We start from the raw sequence: 26,448 nt of genomic DNA, 5'->3' as shown, positions 1-26,448 counted from the left end.
GAGTTTAAAATGTACACCAAAATCAGAAAATAAAATTAACTCCACACACACACACGCATCCATTCCAGAACCGCTTTCACAGGCAAAAGAAAACACGAGTGAAACTGAAAATACACCAAAGGCACAACCACACAACTCAGGTACATTATGACAGGGTGCCACTCCGCTCCACTACGGGCGCCGTGGCGCCGTGGCTGTGCGGCGGCGTCCTTTTTTCCTTACACGGCGCCCTCTAGTGGACATGCTTGGTAACTGCGGTGTAAACGTATGCCAGGATAAAATTTGTGGAACACACAAAACCCCCACGCTAAACAGAGCGGAAGAGTGCCACATGTGAAAGATCGCCTCGACCGTTTACTGGATTCAGGTTTCTTTTTTTTATATTACATTGGATTTCCACCTGATTTTAATCACAGTTGGGGAGGAAATATGGTGCATATACCCCCGAATGAATGAACTATGGGCGCTCTTAGGCCCGGATGCTGCGGTAGTCGGTGCCTACCCGTTTGCAGAGAATTCAGACACACCCTCCCCACACGACTCCCCTCGTCCCAGCTCTGGCGACATTGACTGAGGTAGGCCCACACGAGGATTTGGACCGGTGATTTATCCGAGCCTGTCACGGCTCCGTAAGGGTGTCGAGGTCAGTGTTTGCTTGACAGGGCCTTCTTCCATTCCGTCCACAGAGGTCAGGGGTCAACTCATGAGTTCTCCGCGCCATCTTTTCCTCTCCGCCGCCGCCGCCACTGCTTCCCTCCCCCCTCTCCCGAGAAAACCGGGCAGAGGAATTCCTCCCGTAAAACACTTTTGATCCACTATGACAATTCATCGACATCTCGCAACGATGGCGTGTAAAACGAATTGTTTCATATACACACACGGCCCGTTTTGCAAAGGTTACTTACATAAATTTAAAAAAAAAAACAAATTTTCTAGCCCGCAGAACAAATGGATGAAGACCGCTGCGACTCCCGACGCACCGTTCAGTTTACTGCGGCTGCAGTATAGCGACGCGTCCGTCGCGAGGCGCGCGAGACTCGACACTCTGCACGTGAGCGTTCAGCTAAAAAGCCAGCGGAGCTGATCACCGGAAGGAACGCGAGACGCGTGACACGTTTGCAAAACTTAGAGACAAAAAGGTAGCTTTCATTAAGAAGTGAAGCAGGATGCTCCAGCCGGGCCTGCTTGGGAAGACTATGAAGCATGAACCCTGACCTCTGCTTCCAGCACAGTGCCCGTGTCACGGGGCTGTCAACAACCGAGAGAGATGAGTATGAACAACAAAAGACAAAAAAGAAAATAAGAAAAAAGGCCTTACTTGTGGCCCCACGGGGGGTAGTTCAGTAGCCGGTGACATTAGAGAAAGCTGTTAGCAGGTAAATACATTCACTTAAAATACCATCCGTTAAATAAAAGGTGACGTCGAACATGCAAAAATTAATGGGTTTTTTTTTTTAGACGAAAGGACTGGCTTATCACCCAAACCTGGAGGTTTGGTATAGCACCTACAAAAAACAAAACAAAAAGAAAAGAAAAGAAAAGAAAAGAAGAGGCTACTTCAAAAAGAGACTTCTGAAGCAAATGGAATTGACTTGCTGCAAAGCGATACTCTAGATTTTACAAAACACATCGGCAACTCCTGTTTCCAATTTCCCATTTTTATTCACATACAAGGGAGCTGGTAGTTGACTGCTTTCAGTCTCAGGGTTTTCGCTTTTTATTCAATTTTATGTATTTTCTTTCTTTTTTTCTCCCCCCCTCCGTTTGTTACGTCGCGTGGATATTTCCCAGAATCCCAGACGGTCAGTTGTGGTTGTGCGAGGGAGAGAGAGGAGGGCATGTATTTTGACCCTAACCTCGCCGGCGATATCCTCATCTTTTTTTGGCACTTCATCCTTCAGCTGCCTCATCATTCATACAAACCATCCTTACCCCCCCCACTCCGCCCCCCCCATCTCCCTTATCTCCCCATCCCCATCCCAAAACGCACCTCCTCTTACTACGCCTGAGAAACAAACAAATATGCAAATCTCCGCTCGTCTATCGCCTCAACAATAAAGGCTTTCGGACAAAAGCAGTACTGACCAAGACCAGACCACTTTTTTTTTCTTTTTTTATTCTCCACTACATTTACTTCCTCCACCTCCTTATCCCCCCCCCCACCCCACCTCTCTCTTTATTTCACTTCCCCTCAGTTTTTCCGGTAGCGATTCTTAGGCTTTTCGCCACAGCCGGTGGCCTCGCAGGAGGACAGGCCGGGCTGCTTGCCGGAGTTGATGCTGCTGAGGAGGGCGGGTAGCTCGTTGGTGATCGCCCTCTCGATCTTATCCAGGAGGCAGCCGCCCATGTAGGAGCACTGCGCCGTCAGGGGCTTGAAGCTGGTGATCTGATTGATGCCGAAGAAGTCGCGGTACGCGTCACGGTTGGGAAGATCAAATTTGCTGACGTTGGTTTTGGCCAGGATAGACTTGAAGATGTAGAATTTGTCCGGGTCATCCACAATCTCGTTAAAGACAAGTTCAGGGTCGCTGAAGAAGCTCATCTTGTCTTTAAAGGTCTGCACGTAGCGGTCCACCAGCAGGCCGTGGATGCGCACACGGATGCCGTGCTGGCGGATGAAGGCAATCTTGTTCTCTAGGCGGTTCTCAATCACCTGGTTGAGGTCCTCCAGGAGGGAGATCTCCTCGCGCTTGAAGAGCTCACGGCTGGTGTCGGCAGCATAGTCATATGGCCAGAAGGAGCTGACGTAGACGCGGGGCGGCTCTGTCACATTGATGAGGGGAGCCAAACTCCAGAACAGGGCCCCGTAGACTCTCATCAGGTCCTGGGTGGCCAAGTTGTCAGCCTTGTTGAGGATGATACGGATCTGGGACTCGCGGCCCTTCAGCTGCCTGAAGAGCATCTCCAGCTCCAGGCCCACATCCAGCTTGGTGGGGTCGAACACCACAAAGATCAGGTCAGCTCGGTCGATAAACCACTGGCAAACATCATTGAAGGGGTAACCTGAGTGGGGGAGCAAAACTCGTCAGTATAACCGGTATGAGTATTGAGCTGAAAGATCTGGAACTGGTATTACAACTCTCTACACAATCAAACCCTGACAGTGAAATCAAAAAATGATGTGATTTTTGGCAATATTAATCTGCTTCGTACTTTGATTTCCCTATTTTCTGCTTATTCATGATCTAAGGCGAACCTACACTGAATATACCCATTTTGACATGCACTCTTGGCTATGACATGATTGCTACCTAGCAAATGTACTGCCACTACCAGAGCTGTGGATTCGAGCCCAATGATTTGAGTCTGACGCCAATCACAAATGTTTATGACTTTCGACTTGACTTGACAAAATAGAAAAAGACTTGCTTCTTGACTTTGACTTTAACACCAGCGACTCGTGATTTCACTTGGACTTGAGCCTTTTGGCTTGACTTGAAAGACTTGATGCCGTCTCCAAGCCCACACATGAGACACTTCATGAAGTCTGCAGCCAATCAACTCTTCACTCCCATAACAGATCCACTATGAATCAACCCATAGTAAATATGAATTTTAAAAAGCATTCATAATTTCTGTAAATTCTGCATATCAATTTTTTTGAAACAGCATTAAATTTGATGAAGAGCACATCATGACTACGTTTAGGACTTGGGACTTGTCAGTCTTGACTTGGGACTTGAGTGCCAACACTTGGGACTTAATTGTGACTTGAAAAGCAATGACTTGGTCCAACCTCTGACAACTACCACTTCACATAGTACTACATAGCACCCGTACTACACAGTACTACAAAGTGCCACAGTAGTACTTCATAGAGTACTGCTATGATTACCATGTAGGGCTTTATGATGCCAGCTGGTACCACTCAAATTTAGCCGTTAATTACGACTCTCTTGTAAATCCCTTTGGACAAAAGTGTCTGCCAAATGAGTAAATGTGAATGTTTTGTTTGGTCTTTGGAATAACTGCACTCTGCAGTTCACATTTTTAACCACTTTTGCTCTGCGCATCACCTCTCTCTTGCTGCTTGCGGTTTTCAATGATTCCAGGTGTGTCCACAAAGGTGACGCGCTCCAGCAGCTTGTGGGGCATCTCAATACCGATCAGCTTTTCCAGAAAATTCTGGCCGAATTTCTCCAGAGGGGAGAAGGAGCGGGAGCTGTCTGCAGCCATGACAATACCCTCCACAGAGCGGATCTTCTCCCCGTGCATGATCACAGTAAACTCCGAGGTAGTGGGCTCAGCACCTGAGCATCGAGTGAGAAAGACCAAGTGATGAAGATTAGCAAGCACAGCGTGAGGAAGGCACAGAGGGTAAAAGGTGGTAGATGATGTGGAAAAGGAGGACAGGTGGTGTGGGAGAGAGAAGTGAAGATGGTAAGGAATGTGTCACATGAAATAAATGGATGTTGAAAAATTCATTCCTCCAAGACAAAGGGATAAAGCATTGGGAATGTGTGTGTAGGAAGGAAGGGGAAATAATGCCTATGTAAATTCATCCCAATCATCCAGGTACTAAGATTGCTCACAAAGGAATGATACACTCAACTGGACTGCAAACATCGGTTTGAAAACATTTCACCGCACATCCAGTTCAGTTCAGCTCAGCTCAGCTCAGCTCAGTTCAGCTCAGCTCAGTTCAGTTCAGTTCAGTTCAGCAGCTCAGTTCAGTTCAGTTCAATTCAACTCAGCTCAATTCAGTTCAGCTCAGCTCAGCTCAGTTCAGCTCAGCTCAGCTCAGCTCAGCTCAGCTCAGCTCAGCTCACCATATGAATATACCAAAAGTAAGGCACCCTCTGCACACGTGTCCTAACTCATCGAGGGGAGTGACTCCTCCATAGAAATAAAAGCTGTGGTTCTTCCACCGGACGTCAGAGGTCAAAGAAGCCAGTTGGGGGGGGGGGGTGGCAAAACGTTTTTAAATCTCTGTTAGCAGTCCATTTGAATGTACTATTTCTTTGTACGAAAAAAAAACCAAACAAACTGAAAAACAAGACAGAAAATCTGCTTTTTTTGTGTGTGTAACCTACCCGTGTAGAGTTGATAAGGACTGTCCTGCAAGCCCAGGAGGTAATTGATCATGGAGGACTTGCCTACACTCCAGGGTCCCAGGAACAGCACCATGGGCTTGGAGGTAATCTCTCCATCTGTGGGGAAGGAACACAGGGCAACGATCGGATTCTCGGTGGCAGGAAGGCGACTTTAAACCTCTCAGTTTCATCCCAGACCCTTATTCGATAGACTACGGTAGCGTGTTCACCATGTGCAGCCTTGCAGGTAAAGTCATCAGATATCCGGAAAATAAGATGGTGTGAGAACTTAAGTGTTTCTATGCTGCGTATTTCTAGAATGAGAGAGACTGAGAAAAAAGACGATGAGACAGACTAACATCACAAACACGGACAATGACGAAGGCCAAACCGGTGCCCAAGCCGTGCTCATGCTGTTTTAAAGCGCTTTTCTTTGCAGCGCTCCAGCCATGTCTGGAAAACAGAAACTGCAGCATCAATGCCGTGGTAAAAGGCTGACAGAGAAAAGCTTTAATGGCAAGCTGAGTGTTTCGCAGGAGCTGAGGCGTGTGTGAAAGGACATGGTGTGGGGGTGGTAGGGCTCAGCGAAATAATGCTCTAATGGTCCAGATGTCATAAACCATTTATTGAACTTAAAGACTCGATAAGAATTTAAAAAAAAGAGGATTTTTTTTTTCAAAAAAGGGCAAAAAACATAATTCAAAAAAGACTGTAATGGAGCCACACTTCAGATTTACACCACCTACGATGTTAGCATCAATGGTGGTATAGGCGTCATCCCACCAATAAAGCCCCCAGCCCCCACCCCCCCATTCCTCCTGTGTATTCTTTGCTTAAGCTAACAGATGTATGCGCCCCCCCCCTACACATTTCCCACCCTAATTAAACACCTTAGTGCTTAACCCACCTTGCAAGATATGTTAATACCTAAATACATACCCCGCTTTGACTTGGCCTCAGGCCCAGTGTTAAGTTTGCAGCCTGGGGTAATTTTGCATTGGTAAATTCTTTCAACAGCATCCTTTTAGTTGACTGGTACAGAATTAGACTCAGATTGAAACTGAACTTCACCAGTGCACTTACTTTTAGGAATACTTATGTCAGTCTCTGCCCACCCCCCCCACTCGATTACATAATAATCCACAAAATTTCCAAATAAGAAATCATAAATATCCTTGGATTGGGCTGCTTTTCAAAGTGATATGAAATATGAATGGAAATGATTATGGCGCCCCAAATGAACTGGTGACAGAATGATGGTGGGTAATTTGATTGCTGGATACACCCAAATTGCTCCATTTTAGGGGCCATAATGACGGGGATTGATGGATGACAGATGAAGGGGCGGAAAAAGAAAGGGGCTGAGCACTTCAGGCAGTGCCATGCGCAGAGAAGCCCCCCACCACCACACCTCCCGTTACACCCACCTGTTGCTGAGTCCCCCAGGGTTCGTCCGGGGTAGGCTGTTAGATGTGGGGGAGTAAAACGGGAGGGAAGGGGAGGGGAAAAGTTGGGTGGGGGGGGGGGTTGTGGTTGGGGGTGAGAGGTTGGGGGGGCGAAAGGGTAGAGTCAAGGGAAGTGAAAGGGACAGGGGGGTGAGGAGAGGGAGGAGGAGAGCAGCTCAGTGAGGGTGAAAGGTTTCTAGAAGCAAAAGGAAAGGAGTCGAGTAACAATGTGAATGAGAGGGCGAGAGATGGCAGCCGTGATGGAGTCTCATATTTGACCTGATTCGTCAAACATGGGATATAACGTCCAAGGTATTATTAGATTTCCCCCTGTGCCGAGTTCAGCCTCAATCGATGGTGTGATGACAGGAAATCAGATTTTTGACTTGAACCCCTGTTTAGGTAATCAATATGGAGGTAAAACCCTCAGCTCCTCAGTGAACTGTTCATGTCTGGGTGGGAGGCCAAGTTGGCGTTTCACAAATTCGCCTAAATGCTGGCGTGGCAAGCCACAGTGGGTCAGGCTCGTTTCAGTGTGGAGTTTAGTACTCTTTAGCACTCTTCAGTACTACGGTGTGATGATACATGGACGGATCAGCGTACTGTATAAAAAGATGGAGTGGAAAGTCATCTGGAAGTCAAACGAAAGAGAAAATACTATGAAATAGCCAGGGTAAGACATTTTAAAAAAATAAAAATGGGTAAAAATTTTGAAAATCAATACAAAAAATTAGGAGAAAACCAATCAAATAAGCAAAATGGAGGAAAGATATTGAAGCGATACTCTGCCAGGACCAAGACTGCCATAGCTTTCAAATACTGCTAAGGTGTTTTAGTAGAGTTGGTCTCAACACTGAATATGAGTTAAATATTATCACACTAATATCTGCATATTTAAATACCTATACACATGTTTTTCACCCCACCCAGCACCATAAACACAATAATGTGACTCAAGCCACCTGTTTGTTTACGTATTTATTTATTTGAATTTTCCACCTTTTTCTCCCCAATTGTATTGGCCAATTACCCCACTTTTCCGAGCCGTCCCGGTCGCTGCTCCACCCCCTCTGCCAATCCGGGGGGGGGGGGCTGCAGACTACCACATGCCTCCTCCCACACATGTGGAGTCGCCAGCCGCTTCCTTTCTCCTGACAGTGAGGAGTTTCGCCAGGGGGACATAGCGCGTGGGAGGATCACACCATCCCCCCCCAGTTCCCCCTCCCCCCTGAAATGGCGTCCTGACCGACCAGAGGAGGCGCTAGTGCAGTGACCAGGACACACACCCACATCTGGCTTTCCACCTGCAGACACAGCCAATTGTGTCTGTAGGGATGCCCGACCAAGCCGCAGGTAACGCGAGGATTCGAACCAGCGATCCCCGTGTTGGTAGGCAACGGAACAGACCGCTACGCTACCCGGATGCCCCAGGCTACATGTTTAAGTTGGAGTAAGGCTGCCCAAGAGTGCAATGGAAGAAAAACAAAAGACCCTGCTGTGATTTATTGGCTAATGGTGTGAGGAAGACAATGCGGAGGAGCAAACAAGTCAACGAATCAGTCGCTAAATCTACCCAAACAGAAACCCCACGCGTTATAACAAGGTGTAGCAGAGTACAGGTGTAGCCAGCGTCCCCTCCTGTACCTGAGATCTCGTGCTGCCTCAGCTCATTGTACTTGTAAGCCTGCTCCATGGGCCTGATAGACGAGTGGTAAATCTTGCGCAACCTCTGTAGAGCCGCTGGAAGACAAGAGAAGAAGAAGAAGAAGAAGAAGAAGAAGAAGAAGAAGAAGAAGAAGAAGAAGAAGAAGAAGAAGAAGAAAAAAAAACGATGAGAGGATGTGAGAAAGATGAGAACAAGGTGTTGAAGAGGGGGTGAAGGAGGTATTAGAGAAAGTGAAGACATCCTAACAAAAGACATTTTTCCTATTAATGCCCCCAGTAAAGGAGAACAAATGGGAAACTGGAACTCATTAACATGTGCTAAGAAAATTCCCCATTAGCACTAATGGTGTCGCCACGGTTCCGGGAGCACATGGAACATTTGAATATTTCTGCTAATTGCTGAATGTCTTGCAAGCTGCATCGTATAAAAGTGTCTGCTAAATGAGAAAATGTAAATGTAAATGAAAATGTAAATGCATGTTTACCCTCCGGCCAGCACACAAACACATATCATCCTTGAATTTCGGCCTGTGTGTTGCATAAATTGTCAACTCGTAAAATGTTTACCAAAGGTCCGTCGTTTAAAGGACTACTACTGATCTCAGTTCAGTCCCTCCACAAACGCGGTCAGACTATGGTAACCTACAGTGTCTAAACTGCTTTATGAGCCTCGTTGAGATAAAATAAAGCTTAATCTGATCCCTAAACTGTCATAAATAGCCCGAAGAACGAGTTTTTGGGGATGCTCGGGTGAGCAGGATATCCCATTCCCTCCCGACGCAATCCACCTCCTCCTTTCTCACCTGCATAGTCTCCAGCCTTCTCCTCTGTGGCGAGACGCAGCGTCTCCTCGATGTGACTTCTGTCTCTGACGACAGAGGTCACATCCTCGTCATCTGTGGAAACAGCAGAGCTCAGCTTCACAACGAATGAGTGAATGAACAATTGTCAAAATGCTGGAGACCTCATCACCCCGCGCTCTCCTTTATAGTCACGGTGTCGGCTAGAGGGAACCTGGTGATCGGATTTCGAACCACCGAGCCTCTCCACAAAGCCCGATTATGAGTTAAACTTGTAAAAATGTGTGACTGTTCAACGGAATGAGATCACCCGGGACATTTCCTGTTGGATCTCCTCAGGGACACGTCTTCAAATGAACCTGGTGGCAAGGCCTGGTGCAAGACTCTCAACTAGATCATGCAGAGACGGATTTATCACACAACTCCGGCGAGCGGGGAGAACGTGCACCGGGGGCTGATGGGTGCGTGAATGACGCATGAGACGTTGTTGCTCGAGCAGTAACGCCGCTACTTCGGGGAGCACATTAATCAATAAAGCCAGTGTCTCGACAGCGTTCGCCCACGCCTGGAAGTGCACAAGTACCAGAGGGACAATTGACAAGCTCCAAGCTTGGGGTCAAATTTAAACCAGATGCCAGTTATCATAAATAAATAATAAACGGCATAAATAATGAAAAGCAAGTGAGTAAATTTCGCATCTTGTGCCTAATCTTTGTTTAGGTGCCCTTTTCATCTTGCGCCACGTATCTCTTCCCTCGCTTCTGTTGGCTTTCTTTTATTTGCAGTTGCAAACACCAGCCGAATGTTTGACAAGTGTCTGACAGGAGGGGATACGTAGGTGTCCTTTTTTTTGAAACAATTTTAATATGTCTCATACCTTCCCACAGCATCCCCCGCTGTATTAATACATGTCGGCATCCTCATAATCCAGCAGCAGGCTATTCCTGTCTGCGAAGTTGCTTATTTGTCGGAACAAAACCACAGTGTAAATGAACAGGGGGCGGCGGGCAAATATAGTAACACCTCTGTGACTTCTCATTTTATCTGGGTGCCACGTGTGGCCCGAGGCGGTGGGGATAAATCACAATAAAGAGTCATATCAGAGGCCATAACTCACTAGTCAACATGACAACATTGGGAATAACTTCCAACAACATCCAAATTTAGAAAGTATTCGCGCAATGGTGCGTCATCTCCATATTTGAACGTATCATATTGCTTAGATCACAGCTGCAAGTACAATCGACTCCTAATTTAGAAGGTGACGTGAATAGAAAACAAGCAACAACAACAAAAAAAAGAGAGACAAAGACCTATGCGGTTCTTCCAGCAATGGAGAACACGGAGAGAATGATGAGGGGAACTCCCCTCGGCTTCATAACAGACCACCGCAGTTTTTCTTATCTAACGCCTATATTTAACTCCTTATCGGGGATTTATCACTCTGCTGGGCTTGTCCTTGCACACCACAGGCCTGTCTATATAGCGACAGGACAGGAATATGCTCGAACAGCCCATGGTCCGAAGACCCTCTGGGTGGTGGGGGGGGGGTCATCTATATATAGGAGCAGTTGGGAGATCTTCCTGGTTCACACTGTGGAGCCCTGTTGCGGCTTGTAAGACTCGTGTGCTTTTCACGGTTGGCTGGTATACCAGTCCAGATACAGGCACTTACCCAGTTGAAATTATAAGCACATGTCCAAGGTATTCTGTTGATGCAGTACAAACATGAATATTGATGTGTGGGGATTTGTGATTACTTGAGTGAAAATAATAATACCAAACGTGTAGAAAGATAATTGCAATCCACTTATGAAGTATGCCTCAAATGGCACCTCTATCAAGTGTACATTTTAGGTTGTCTCAGACCCCCTTTTGTTTGTTGTTTTTTTTTTCTTCTTCAAATTTTGATATGAATATCAACATGTCAATATACTTAGCACTAAAAGTAAGGAAATGTGTGTCTGGTAGGTTATTTCTTTGTTGCAACAATGCTTCTTGGCAATAAATCTTATACTGTTAGAAAGCCTGTTTATTTCCCTTTTAAATGGCGCCACATTTGTAAGGAACATGCATTGGTGGGATGAGCAGCAGAGCTGAGTATGGGGGTTGCGCCCATGAAAAATTTGCCAGATCTTCTCTGCCAATGCCAAACAGCTTATTTTGCTGTTGCTATTGACTCTTGTTTTGAGCTTCTGGTACCTCAGGTGCTGACAATCAGGTGCCTGACATAAGATTTATTGCCAAGAAGCATTGTTACAACAAAGAGATAATCTACCAAACACACATTTCCTTACTTTTTGTGCTAAGTTTATTATAATGTAAATATATGTACCTTTTTCTGGCACTTGACACTGGCAGCATATGTCCTGTCAGCATAGTCTGGTTCTTAGTATTTACTGGCTGGTCATAAACAAAGGAAACTCTATTAATAGACTTAATAATACTCTTTTCTTGTATTATTATTGGGTAAATTAAATGACCAATTAAATTATTTTCACATACTATGTTGACAATGTCTATCATCATTTGTACTTGTTTATTTTACAATTTCCAAACAAGATAATCTCTGTTTAGATTTAATGATAATTTGTTTATGTCAAACCACCATTTTAATTTTCTCATTTCTGTTACGATCACCTCCAAAGGCTGCTGTAAATTCTACGCAGAACAGAAAATATTGGTATTTTCCACAAATAAAACAAATTTCAATATTTTTGATACTCTGCATATATCATTTATGTACAGAATAAACAATTTCGGGCCTAATGCTGACCCCTGGGGGACGCCACAATTAATATCCATGCATGTGGATTTATCCTCACTTATCTTCACAAATTGTTACCCGTTTCTTAAATAGCTTCTCAACCAATTCAGCACAATTCCTCTGATACCATACCTTACCCATTTATCAAGGAATATATTGTGATCAATGGTATCAAAAGCTTTTTTTCTAGATCTATAAATATTCCAACTGCATACTTTTTTTTGTCTATACAACTAAGAATTTATTCTATTAACTCAAATAGCAGTGTAGATGTTGAACTGTTTGTTGTGAATGCATACTGGCTGTCAGTCAGCAATTTGTGTTTCTCAATGAATTATCATATTCTGTTCAGCTAATGAGAAGATGCATGGTGGAGGAAAATGAATAAAAAATTTGGGTCTCCCACTTGCTGCAGGCATGCAGTGGCGCCCCCAAGGGGTAGCCAGGGGTGGCCACCCTGATACTATCCCTGCCCCCCCCCCCAGCCACGAGTCGCATATGCGGAATATGCTTCTGATTGTGCATAATATGCTTCTATCTGATATCTTGCATTAGGTGCTGTTCATTTAAATCAATAATGTATATTTTTCTTAACTCTCATATTGACAGTTTTCCACTAGGCTATACAGTACACTACAACAGCGTCATAGAATTCCCGAAGTTCAGTCATGGCTTTTGGTGTTGGTGTGCCACCCCAAGATTTTCAGTGGCCCCATTTGCCCCCCCCCCCCATGAAACATTTCTGGGGGCGCCACTGCAGGCATGACTCTGATCTCAGCTAGTAACTGGCAGGGATCCTTCTTTATCCAAGCCATGCCAGCTTGCTTCCATAATAATAATTACAAATCACAAACCGGCTGGTGTAGAGCAGAGGCACTTCAACCGCGTCACTACTAAATACACTTTCGGCCAAAGAGTCAAATCTTTGACAGTAGTGTGTCTAAAAGGAAAATTTAACTAGATAACAAAGGCAGTGGCACCGCAGTTGCCTTGCTGAAGAGGAATGGGACGTGTCCGCATTTGGCTTTTCACTTAAGCTGCTCACATCAAATTGGTCGAGTGCCTACATGCCGCCACTAGGACATTTTCAACAACACCATGAGCAATAAAATCTTTGCTCCAATACAGTAATAATCTATGCATGAGAATCAACCTCACTGCATTTCATTAATATTCATTAACTCTACCATGGGATAGGGCAGCATACCTTTTTGATTTCTTATACATTTGCTACAAAAGCCTCATGAGAGAGCCGTTTCTTGCTTAGCAGCAGGTTTTGATAAGAAACAGCAAACATCAATAGGCTGATGGAGCAACAATATATAACCACATTCTCTTGAACAGCTTGCTACACTCTCTTAATCATAACAACCACGTATATCAAATATTTGCGCTCGGTTAGCCACAGTGTTATGACATGGAGAGATCTACTATAATTATGCCACGTTATCAGGACACAAGCCTTTGCCAATATTAGTGACAAATGATGTATTGTTTAAATTGATTTTCACATCTACCCTCACTGATTTGCTATGCTGTTCAAGATGTTGTTCCCAACTGTCTAACGATCATCTTCTGGAAAAAAGAAAAAAAAAACAATACGGAAAGACAGGTTTTGTTGCCTTATGGCCCTACTGGATGAGGTATTTACGATCAAATTCATGACAATATCTGATAATACTTGAGAGATATTTCATCGCATTGAATATGACGAATCGCATATCTCTGGTATCCTCTTGGTCACATATTGAAAGTGATGGACCACCAGCATGTGTTTGTATCTTATTCTAGAAAGATGGAGGCATAAACAGAGAAGCCTTGCATTCAGTACCACAGTCCTCACTCTCCACAGTATCTGGCCACGGTGCTAAATGGCTCCTACGGCTAGCTGTACTGTTTCTTTCATAAAGCTTTTTTTTCCTTTTTGGCATTTCCGCTTTATTTGAAAGTGACAGTAGAGAGAGACAGGAAAGGCAGAAGGGATGAGAGACAGGAAAGGCAGAAGGGATGAGAGACAGGAAAGGCAGAAGGGATGAGAGACAGGAAAGGCAGAAGGGATGATATACAGCAAAGGGCCCGGGCTGGATTCGAACCCAGGCCACCGCGGCAAGGATTCAGCCTTGATCGATGGTACACGCTCTACCAGGCGAGCCACCGGGGAGCCCAGCTCTACAGTTTCTTGGCTATACGTGACCGGTTCTGTCAGACTGGAGGGATTTAAACCTTCAACGCCAACTGCGTCATCAGTCTCCGTGTGCCTTAATTTAGAGCTGAGTCATTGGCCATATGGTCCCATTACTTGCCACGCGGTTACTTTCTGACTTGGAGTGTTTCCGGCCAAGTCTTGGGCTCCTTACTTTGGCCCAGGGTGATGGTGCATCTAATTACATAGGAATCCTTCCGCGGACTTCTTTGTTTACATTGTGTTGATGTTTGCATGAACTAGGTTGCTTTCAAGTATTATTCAAGAGACTTTCAGTGACTAGGCTCAGCGGAGCAGCCTTATCAATTTAGGCAAAAGTGCCGATAGTTCCTCCTTAATTTCTAACAAATCCAGGGCGCATTCACTGCCCACCACAACATCTCATACTCCCTTGCCCCGCTCAAAGCCAAGCGGCACAGGAATACACTGTGAAAAGTCGCCGCAAAAAAGACATTGATCATGGCATATTCTGCGAGGCAGGCTCTAAAAGAGCACACCGACAGATGCCCCTTTCAGCGGGGCTGCAGTGTGGCAGCAGTGACAGCAAGGAACAGCACTGCACCGTCGATTCTCACCAAGTCAAACTTCTAAAAATAAGCCGGTGCAGTGCTGTGCCCGGCGGGGTGCAAGAACGAGAGCAACCAAAAACGTTTAGTGGCCAGCACAAAAGGAAAGACTGAGTAACACCAGGTCCGTATGCATGCTTGCCATCGGTTTATTCTAAAAGGAGGCGGCCCGGCCTCAAAAGAGGATGAGAGGAGAGTTCTTTCTATAATATTTCAGAAGGACTTGCGAGAAAATGAAAACCTGGTCACCGCTTTATGTCTGCATGCTCGAACCCAGCCCCTTGCCTTTCGCTGCACGTCGTTCCCTCGCTCTCATACCTCCTGTCTCACTCCAACCGCTCTTGATAATGCGGAAATGTCGCAGCAGAAATGCCCCCGAATATAGTGGACGCACAAGCCATTCGACACGCGACGGGCGATCACCGCACACCCATGTCACGTTGTACTTTGTTACATATCCCTTGCACAAGGAACGGAAAATAGTGTCATCTTGTTGCACCAACTGAGATATAGTGGCAGCCATCTTGCAGCCCAGTAACCCCTGATGCCAAGCTGGAAGTGGGTCAAAATGAGTGAAAGCAGAATGGGGAGCTGAACTTTCTGGAATCTACCAGCGGCAGATTGATTACGGCTCTTTGAACAAACAGTTTATAAACAGCCCAATACATGGCCACCGAAATATGATAATGATTTGGTACGGGCTAGACGGACTGGACAAGCATCCAAGTTCCAGGCTGTTTTTCACTGGTGAGTTGGGAGTCTATGTTACCGTCCATGTTTAAGACCGAAACCAAAACATCACTTATCGCTTTAATCGTCATGCGTTTTGTACTGCTTCTTTCCACTAATGAACCAAAGGGGGAACTCATAGAATTCAGTTTTTATACTTCAATCTTTTTATTCTTTTCCCACCTTTTCTCCCCCATTGGACCCGGCCCACTCTTCCGAGCCGTCCCGGTCGCTGCTCCACCCCCTCTGCCGATCCGGGGAGGGCTGCAGAATGCTTCCTCCGATACGTGTGGAGTCGCCAGCCGCTTCTGCTCACCTGACAGTGAGGAGTTTCGCCAGGGGGATGTAGCACGTGGTAGGATCACGCGACCCCCCCCCCCCTTCCCCCTGAACAGGCGCCCCAACCGACCAGAGGAGGCGCTAGTGCAGCGACCAGGACACACACCCACATCCGGCTTCCGACCCGCAGACACAGCCGATTGTGTCTGTAGGGACACGGGGTAACACGGGGATTCGAACCGGCGATCCCCGTGTTGGTAGGCGACGGAATAGACCGCCACGCCACCCGGACGCCCCTGTTTTAATCTGTTTAAAAGAGCTCCCCTAGTTCAGCTTCTCTCAGCTGATGTCTTTTCTGATACTCGTGATGTCATCAGACACTCATTTGCATACAGCCTATTGCACCAAATTATTAAACCCCGCCCACCCTTGCCGCGAAACCTCGTTTGTACTCGTGACCCAACGATCAGCTCATGAATATTATTGAGGACCAGACCACCCCCTCACAGCGCCTCCGGCTTGGTTGGACGTCCCTAAAGACACAATCGGTCGTGTCTGCGGGTGGGAAGCTGGGTGTGGGTGTGTGTCCTGGTCGCTGCACTAGCGCCTCCTCAGGGGGGGAGGGGGAACTGAACTGGGGGGGAATAGCGTGATCCTCCCACGTGCTACGTCCACCCGGTGAAACTCCTCACCGTCAGGTGAAAAGAAGCGGCTGGCGACTCCACATGTATGGGAGGAGGCACGTGGTAGTCTGCAGCCCTCCCCCGGCTCGGGAGAGTGGGGCAATTGGCCGGATACAACTGGGGGGGGGGGGGACACATGAGTCATTTACATTATGCCACTTTCAAAGTTTTTAGACATGCAAAGTTAAATATGATAACTGTTTTAGAGCCAAATCTAAAACTTCTGCTTTTGTCGCAGGGGAAAGACATGACCAGCGGCGTCAGATAGCCTAGGTCAGGACGCTCGTGATTCAGATGTAGAGGTTCGGCTGGATTTAAACTGCTTCTGGATTTCGAGATACAGAAACCACCTCATCAAAAGTATTAGGCCCTTCCTCGCGGCACAGAAAGCCTACTCGGGCTTCTGTAATTTGACTCATCACTGACAGCAGTCATGTCTTTTGACACCAAACTCTTGAGAGGGTCTTAACTGCTGTGAACTTGTTAACACCTTCCAATCTAAGTCAATCCCCAACGTACGCCCCGGGACGGAGCTCCAGAAAGATCAGAGAGGCGGTCTTGCCTGCAGGACCGCAGGCCTTGCATCAGCACTCGAGCGCTCCAGATTAACCCTGCAGGCACCGGGGGGAGCAGATATGAAGCCCGGACATCTGTCACTGGGACCATGTGTCCTTGTTGCGCCTGTTGCCTGGCAACCCCCCCTCCCCATCAGTTTGGAGAAACATTCTGGTGTATCCAGTCGGATTGTCGGTGGTTTAGGAGAACCCACCCTCGGCTCTAGATTTGGGCTTAGCTACGGGGTAAGCCGGGCCTCGGTTATCCTCGGCTACGGAACGGTATTAGCTCAAAGCTTCTTCTTTTTTTTTTCATTTCATTTCCAAGTTTTACTTCCAAGTGTATTTAACAGGGATCACATCCATAAACTTCCAGATATAGCTAGATAGCTAATTTTCATCCGCGGGCCGCGGGCAGGTGAGTCGCGATACGCATACAGACACACACAACAGTTACACAGCTGCAAGGGGCGAGATAACGCCGTCAAGTTCAAGATGCGGAGATCGCTCAACAACTAGGTATATCCCGAGCACAACTTTTCCAACCACATGGTCGGATTACTGCGCACCAGTTCTGAGTCACCAGATGTTAATTCAGTTAAAACACTTTCAAACCGCACTCATTCATATTCATAAGAGATCAAAACGAGTCATCCGAGTGTAATCACAAAATCAGGACCTATTTTGTTGTGTGCTTGTACGCGTGTCTGCCTGCATGTGTGTCCCGTGTCCAAAATCTCTGAAATGAATCCAGGGAGTAAAATGATACGATAACAAACACGCACGACGGCAGAAACTATCGAAATAAGACCTAGATTGTAAAAAAAAAAAAAAGAAAAAGGAATTATCCTTTAAAATATGTTATTTTACTAGAGATTTATTAAAGATCATAACGTTTGGTTTATGATATTAATGAGGCCATTTTTTATGCTAAATGATCCGTTGAAAAACAAACCGATGCATTCTAATGTATTGTCTCATGTGTTCTGATGTGTTTAACCATTGTAATCGATATCGCATTTAAAAATGGAGCGGAAGACAAACATGCACATTCGACTGAAATCTAAGAGCCCGAGTCGTAGCCCGACCCGGGGTGTTATTTTCTCCCTATCCAGGGTTGGAGGCGTGAGAGTAGACAGGGTGGCCTGTGCAAGGCAGGGCAAAGAGGGGGCAACAGGTGCCATGGCTCGTGTAGCTGGTACGTCTCCATGCCCCTACTCCCCACATCCATCCATGGTCAGAAATAGCCCTACAATGGGTCAGAAGATGGAAAGAGGAGGGGACAGAGAATGGCCGTATCCTATTTTGAGGCCCCGAGCGTTAGTCAGTCTGGAGACTCGGAGACATCCACAACGAGCCAGGCCTGGCTACACACAGGCCAGTCGGGTGACAGCTATGAACCTACCCACTAGGCTAGGACTTTCCTCGTGCACTATACTACTGTAAAAATGGGTTTCTAATACATTTATACAGAAGCAATGCTTTCAAATACTAGTTTTCAGTATTTCTACCATATCTAATCGTTCTTATATGCAACAGTTTATATTCCAGCATAATATCCAGTCCTGCAGTCAAAGACATGTAGTGCAACTGAGAATTACTTCTGGTGGAAGGGAGGACTGATTTTCAATTTAGACCCGAAATCGGACTGTGAGCTATACTACAGTAAGGGACATTCACAGAAGATGAATGAAACTGCTTTTAGGACCAAATCTGACTGGCTTAAGGCTTAAGGGGTCTTGCTTGCAAATGTCACAACCTGCCTCATGGGGCCCCCCCACGATGGTGTGGCTCATATCCTGGCGGTAAGTCCCCTGAAGGATGGTCCAGAACAGTTTGAGGACACGCATGGGGGAGTTGCTGGGAGCGGAATGACTTTACGCCGGACAAAGGGATTGATGGCTCTATTCCTGCTCTCCTGTCCCGCAGCCAGGAGACTGTGAAGAGTGACCTTGGATCTGTCCTGTGGAGGGTGTGAGGTAAGTGGGGGTGGCCGCGACTGGGGTGTCCCTTCTGCTGCTAATGCCAGAGGGATGTCCCAGATGTACGTAGACGCATGCCATCAGCAGAGGAAATGGAAATGGTATGCCTTCAGCTTTCTGCATCTCCTCTCTTTGCAGTGCAGCCAGAGCCAAAGATGCTTCTTCTGGATCAAGGATGGCTAGATGGTAACTCTAGCCGTCCTTGGTACAGAAGAAGCATCTCCATGTAAACAAAGTGGAACTTAGGGCTAATTGGTGTCCTCCTGATAAAGCACAAGGTTCTGTGTATGAAAGGAATGGAAATAAACCAACGTAAAAATGCTTGCATGCTTCAAATTGGAGGGAAAACATTTTTGATTTTATCTTTTATTGATGTGGGCACTAAGATGAAATCTGGTTTTCTACCCCCTGATCATTTCCACTGGCTGCTGAAGTTTAAGAATGAGATCACGATATACTTCAGCTTTGCATAACTATTATCTATTATCATGAATGTATCATTATTCACATTTATAACTATTATTTTACAGGAAGTTCAGGCTACAGCCAGATGGGGAATTCTCTATTGGTATATTTTTTTTCTGGCTGTGGGAGAAATTTTCCAACCACAGGGGCACCGTTGGAAAAGACACTATACCATAGTTAGAGAAAAGCTATCCTGAACTTTTCTGGCAGGGTGAGTAGCTGAGATGCAATCCAAGCCCAGCAGGTGGAACAGGGTGTAATAGTCTGACCTTTGACCCTGCTGCAGAGGGGCACTCTATCTAACAGTGTTTGCTGCAACTGAATGGGTCAACACAGCACACCAGTTAAGTACTTTGCAAGATCTATTTCAGATCTATTTTACTTCAGTGTGTGAACACTTTGAGACCATAATAACCCACAACGACCGTGTAACAAGACAACAAGCAGAATTTTTAGAGTATAATTCATACTGAAGTTTTTTTTTACAGTCTCAAAAAAAAAAGTTTTTATATTTACTTCAAATATAACTGGCAACAATGCCACAATGCTTTTCCTTCCAACTGAAACAACAAAAGGAATGCAGTGCATATTTTAAAGACGTGCTGAACATGTCCAAAGTCATTCAAGACCTTAAAGCTAGCCTCCAATTTTCACAGGGAGACTTGGATGACCTGCAAGCTGCCAAAGCATGCAGCACTGAAAAAAAAATCCAAGCTATCGCTGTCAGCATTGCCGATTACCAAACCTTCATAAGCAATCTGTCTGCAAAAACGGATTACATGGAAAATCAGTGAAGAAGAAACAACCTGCTGATAGATGGAGTGCCAGACTCAAATTCTGAATCTTGGAGTGAGACCGAGATCAAGGCAAAGAAAGTATTATCTGACAACCTTAAAATAGACTCCAAGCTTACAGAAATCAAAAGATCCCATTGAACTGGAAAATATGACTGTGCTGGTCGCCCCAGATTTATTGTGGTTAAATTGCTTCGATACAAAGACGAGCAAGACATTTTGAAGAGAGCAAAATCCCTTAAAGGCACTGACATCTTCATCGACGAGGACTTTTCTGAAACAGTTTGCACGAAGCGAAAGGAGCTGCTGCCATAAGTCAGAGAAGAGAGGAGGAAGGGGAACATTGCCTTTCTGAAATATGATCAACTAGTCATGCACCCTCCCCGATCCAGTTAAATCTCCCCCAGCTATTGCTCATTTTGTCTGTCCACAGCTACAAAATGTCAGATCTCCAGAGGATATATTATTGTTACGAAGCCATAATGTGTGATGTAAATGAATCAAATTCTAGTTCATTAGAAGATTTGGCCGTTAATCCACATGATCTAATCGATAGCAAGGATAAGATATACAATGACTGCTTTGGTCCGGATATAAACTTTCCCAACTTAAGAAGGGCCCCAAGGTCTTTGTAATGATCACAATGAAGAGGAGTTTAATAAATTCTCCAGCAGTTTATTACATCAAGGGCAAAACATATTTTTTCAACTCTCTACCAAAAACCATCTCTCACCCAACATCTGTCGAATTTAAATCACACATTTTCAGTGCCTGCTCTATCAGAAACATGGCTCAATGATGCCGCAGTATCTTTCTATTCAGTACCGCTGTGTATTCGTGCAGGAAAAACAAAAGGGGTGGAGGACATTCAGCCATTGTTGACAGCAATTTTCAGTTCATTGAGGGTAAAGAGCTCAGCATTAGTTTAGATGAAACTGAGATTGAATCACTTAGCATTGAAATACCAAGTTCTAGTACTTTTGGTGAGAAAACTGGTGCCATTTATCATCCACATGGTACTGATGTTGGTATCTTTAATGATGTTCCTCTTCTGTGGAGTTGACAAGGAACAGCAGAAAGGCAACTTTGACGCTGACCTTCTCAAAAGTGAGTCTAATTTATCAACAGAGTTCCTGAATATTCTTTATGCATCTTACCTTTAACCTCTCTTCTACATACCAACTAGAATAACAAATACATCTGCAACTTTGATTGACAACATATTTACAAATTATTCTGAGCATATAGTCGGAAGTCAGTTATTGTTAACTGACTTGCGATCCTTTTCCAATATTTCAATTTTTTTTAATCAAATCTAGTCCACAAGAAAAACCTGATATGAGGAAGAAATGTCGTAAGCTAACCAAGAGAAATAAGGACTCATTTAAAGCCTTGATGGAGAAGGTTTCATCAAATTGGCTTATCTCACATTCATAACTATATTTTCGTCTATATTTGACAAATGCTTTCCACTTGTTCAAATCAACAAAAAAGTGTAAGTCTAAAGGCTCCAAGACCTGGATTACTCGAGGGCTACAAAGATCCTCTTTTAGAAAAACAAAATGTAAAAATGTGTTGTTAGCCCCACTCCATTTAATATTGAATTCTATAAAAACATATAAGAATCACTTCACAAAATTACTTTGAACTGCAAAAAAAAAAAAAAAAATTTGTAACAATCCTGTAATGATATAAAAACCACATGGAACCTCATCAATGAATTGTTGAACAAGAAAATGGCTTCCACACTTATTCACCTCAATTATGCGATGGTGTGAGAAATTTCCTTAATCCCTCTGAAATAACAAATGGTTTCAATGTGCTTTTTTTTAAGTATTGGGCCTTCCTTGGCTAAGAATATACAAAATACAGATGACTCCCTCTGTGAGTATCAAGGAGCAGTATCTTTGCATAAGTATGTCTGACCCTGCTACCTCTAAAGTGCATGACACTATACTTAAAATTAAAGGTTCCTCTGCATGGCATTATGAAACAAGATCTAGTCTTGTAAAGAAAGTAGTTTTCTCTATCATTGAGCCCCACACTCATGTTTTCACTTTATCCCTCAAAACAGGTATTGAACCAAGTGACTTTAAAGTAGGAAAAGTCATACCGCTGTTTAAATCTGGTGATTCCAGCATATTTATCAATTATTGTCCTATATCTGTTTCACCATCTTTTTCTAAAGTTCTCATGAAACTAGTATATTCAAGAATAAAAAAAAATTTAAAAAAACCATACGGATGAGAGCAACATACTGTACAGCCATCAATGTTTTTGGGGGAAAAAAAGTCAACAGAAATTTCTCTTTTGCTGCTTATTCACAAAATCTCGACAGGCTTAGACAGCAAATAATAATAAAAAAAATCTGTCTTGGCATATTTTTAGACTTGTCAGTGACCTTTGATACTGTTAATCACAACATCCTTATTGTGAAATTGCAAAAATATGGCTTTCATGATGTTGCTCTAAAATGGCTGCTTGATTAAATAAAAGACAAAGAACAGCATGTATCCATTATTAGGCATAATTCAAGTAGAGCCAGGTTACTTTGTGGAGTACCTCAGGGTCCCATCCTTGCACCTCTCTTATTTTTGATTTACATGAATGACCTACATAGGGTCTGCAAAAATGTACTGCCTCTTTTATTTGCTGATGACACAAGTCTTGTTATTTCACATAAAAACCTTAGCACACTGATTTGAGAGGCAAATGAAAAGCTATCATCTAATTCTAAATGGCTTTGGATGAACAAAATATCTCACAATATTAAAAAAAAAATCTAATTCTATGATATTTTGTAACAAAAATAAAAGTGTACAAAAGAAAAAGCTAAAATATTCATAGACAACATAGAACTAACTCAGGTTCTTCACATTAAATTCCTATACCAGATGAAAAATTTACGTGGAAATATCATATTGAACACATCTGTAAAAAGACTATGAATTCAGTTGATATCTTGAGTAGAGTTATTTCATTGATTAATCATTCCTGTATTTTTACTTTTTATTACAGCTTAATTTATTCCCATATATGTAATGTAATACTGTTTGGGCTACCACATATTCAATTTATCTCAATGAGCTTTTCTAAATCCAAAAGACATTTTTTGAGAATGATTATCTTTGCAAAAAGATGCAACTCATATGCTTCTCTCTTCATACAATACAACAAACTTCTATCAATTTTTAATGTGAACATATACCAGAATTGTGTATTCATGTATAAATATATGTACACCTAACTCGTGATTTTTGTAGCGCTTTCCTGAAATGTTTTAAGTCTTCCTCAGACATTCAATCATATTCCACAAGACACTAACAATTTTCATGTTCCATATTTTCAGACTTCCCTTACTCAATATACATGGAAATACAGAGGACCATCTCTTTGGAACAACCTCCCATCACTACAATCAACATCTACATGATCATTATTCAAAAACATCTGAATAGGACTTCAATCAGCAAAGATTTATAACACTTCAATGGATTCCACCGTAATTCATCTGAATTTGTAAACATAAACTCCTGTGTAAATTGTACATTTCTATCAATTATTTATTACTGCTTAGTCTTAAAAATTTGACGAATAACAATCTTTTTTTAATCTTTTTTATTTCTAAGTATGACTATTGATATTCATATAGGGGAGGTATATGAATATCAATGCAGGAGAGGTTGGAAGCCAGAAATGGCTTATCTTCATAAGCCATTCTTGGCTTCCAACCTCTCCTGCACAATGTTTAAACTTTTTTAAATTCTTGCTGTTTTTTTACATATATGTGCAAATAAACTAAATTAAACTGGATTTTAATTGCTGTTTGTTTAGCCGTTCAAAGAAGGCTTCAGTCCTGAATAACTGCCATACTTATCTGAAACAAATCCAAATAACCCAGAGCTGAAGCTAAGATTTCACAACACCGTTACTGTCACACTTGTCTTTATCACTCACAAAAGAAACACATCAAAATTCAGTCTTAACATCCCCATTTAAACTGAACGTGTTTATTCCATGTGGACTCAGAAATGGACTCCATGGACTATTTTTGCAATCAGATTTAGCCCAAGTAACACGGTCAACCTATGATAACATGATAGCATCGAGACTTCACATTCATTTATGAATGATGCCCTTTCTGCGGCACTCAGCAGAATCAGCTCCTCTTATGAGGTTCGTGACGGTCATCGGACCAGCCAGTGAGGCAAATAAGTACACTTTGAGTGGCTCGCGGGTTTGTCGAACTCATAATTGTCCACAACCACGTCGACTGTCAGGGTCAAAAAATACCTGTCTGCACTGTAACAGAAATCAGTAGAGAAATCAGAAATCAGCTTCCACATGCAGTTGATTTAGACGCGGACACCGCCAAAAGACACCTGCAACGGGCCAGGAGAAGAGGTCCACGAAGGCACGAGCTCCTGCCTCGGCCCCGCATCAAAGCCCCTCCTGACTGGAGAATGCATGTCCCTATAAGGCCAACTGCTGGGAATAAATTGTGATTGTGACAGTGCAGGGTGACAGCAGCTGTGCAGCATGTCTAAAGGGTACACTGGGGATAGGGGGGGTGAGGAGTCAGGAGGGAGGGTTATCAAGCAGAGGGAGGGAGGGAGGGAGGGAGGATCTGTAGTGGCGAGTGTTGGGTTTCAGGAGCCCTTCCAATCTTAGACACCTGACAGCGGGCTGGACTCCGGGGTGCCTGGCCTCGGGCTTCGGGCTGAACGCCACCCCAAGGACGAGACAAGGGTGACGGGACAAGAGTGACGCCAGCTGCTCCGGTGCAGACCCAGAAGCCGCTCCCCATTTCTCGCCGGGCCTCATTCGAGCGGGTCAGCGCACACCATTTTCAGTCACCTCCGCTACCCTCACCTCAGTGCGGACCGTTCAGCATGACGCGGCCGTGGTCAGAACAGGCCGTGAGGTTATCACGTAGGTAAACCGAATAAACTCGCTCCTCGGCGATAATCCTCCCGGGCAGATAAAGCGCGGCGGGACTTTGCATGGCCAATTTTATCCCGTCGAGAGTTCGCACAGTATCGAGTGGAAAGACCAGCACGAAAATGGCATCGCAGTGCCACTCGTGAGGCACAGATGGCAAAACTATGTACGGGGGGAGGAAAGTGGGGAAAAGTGCCGTCTATCTGCGCTCCTGTGTGGTGGCTCTCGTCCCGGCCAGAGACACTTCATCAGTCGGGGCCATGCCTCTGGCCAGCCGACACACTGTCGGTCTACACAGGAGGCCAAGCTCCTGCTCTGGCCGACCCACACCGCCTCCACCTCGGAGACACACGGCGAGAGCTGCGCGAGTTCATACACCAAGCATAGTTTACCGTGCCGCTGCGTAACCACCTGGGGCTTTAAATCTGAAAAGCTGCGAGGAGGAGCCGGTCAGCTCCACCATCCTGTACTTGGCATCTGCCGTTTTATTTTGAACAGATTTTAAATAGCCCATGGCGGTTTATCTCCGTCTCCGATGGCGTCGCCACGATTGTCGCCGTCCCCATGTCCTCCGGGGGCAAAGCGCCGTGTCTCGTGGGACATAAACTCTACGGAAACATAAAACTACCCCGGCAAAGTAAGCAGAAGTGCAAAAAAATGACTGAAATCGACATGTGGTCAGCGCAGCAGTCCAAATCACAGCACAGCTGTATCTCTGAGCCCAGCAACGGCACTGGCTCGGACCGGCGGAGCCGTCGGGTCTAAAATCAGAACACACACAGAACCAAAACAGCCAAACCCAAACTGTCTCAAATGTCAACAGCACTCCAGCACATGAAGTACCCACAACCCCGGTGAATCCCATGCACCAGAAACCAGCCAGAAATGAACCCAAGTCTTTGGCCACGATGCTTGGTGCGCTTACCTGCTGTGGCCTGCAAGAGCAGCAGGGAGACAAAGCAGCAGATTGAGACTAGACCCTTCATGGTGGCTGCCAGGAGAACTCTGACAGTCGTGCAGACTCTATATATACTGAGGCAGCAGGGTTAAAGGGCACGCAGGGGAAAGGGGGCGGGGCACAGAGGGGAGCAGCTGGTGGCGGTGGGCGGAGAAGGGGCTTGAGGTGTGAGTGAATGTGTGTGTGCGTGCCAGGCGTCAGACAGCCACGGCATACCACAGGGACTCTATGTGTGCGAGCAGCTGACTCTCCTTTTAAGAGAGGCTGGAGCTTGGGCCTCGGCATCGCTCAGCGCTGATTCGCTCCAACTCGGCATGACAGTGACCGGTATCAAAGTGAGAATCAGCGTCTGTTTTACTGTCAGGGAAGCTTTCTGATACCGGGAATTTGACTTGATCGCTCTTTTTTTTTTTATCATTCTGTGGTACATTTAAGTATCACAGAATGATAAAAAAAAGTCATCTACGTGTAGATGAAGTATACTCTCTCTCTCTCTCTCTCTCTCTCTCTCTCTCTCTCTCTCTCTCTCTCTCTCTCTCTCTCTCTCTCTATTTATATATAGATATATAGATACATACATATAC

General features: G+C 44.9%; 1 protein-coding gene across 2 annotated transcripts; it reads right to left on the bottom strand.

Annotated features, from left to right (window-relative positions):
* Positions 1–1,642: 1,642 nt before the first annotated feature.
* srl (sarcalumenin) lies at positions 1,643–25,892 on the bottom strand. Of its 2 annotated transcripts, XM_056288251.1 has the most exons (7): positions 25,832–25,892; positions 8,947–9,039; positions 8,123–8,218; positions 6,461–6,496; positions 5,034–5,150; positions 4,017–4,250; positions 1,643–3,003 (listed from the first exon to the last, which is right to left on the bottom strand). In XM_056288251.1, the coding sequence occupies exons 1-7, from the start codon at positions 25,890–25,892 to the stop codon at positions 2,192–2,194; spliced, it is 1,449 nt and encodes a 482-aa protein (XP_056144226.1). In that variant the 3' UTR covers positions 1,643–2,191. The 2 variants fall into 2 exon arrangements, with proteins under 2 accessions (XP_056144226.1, XP_056144227.1); XM_056288252.1 differs by lacking the exon at positions 6,461–6,496.
* Positions 25,893–26,448: the final 556 nt, after the last annotated feature.

The sequence above is a fragment of the Lampris incognitus genome, chromosome 10 (genome assembly GCF_029633865.1).
Source record: "Lampris incognitus isolate fLamInc1 chromosome 10, fLamInc1.hap2, whole genome shotgun sequence".
Classification (NCBI taxonomy): Eukaryota; Metazoa; Chordata; class Actinopteri; order Lampriformes; family Lampridae; genus Lampris; species Lampris incognitus.
This window is presented reverse-complemented; position numbering and strand designations above follow the sequence as displayed.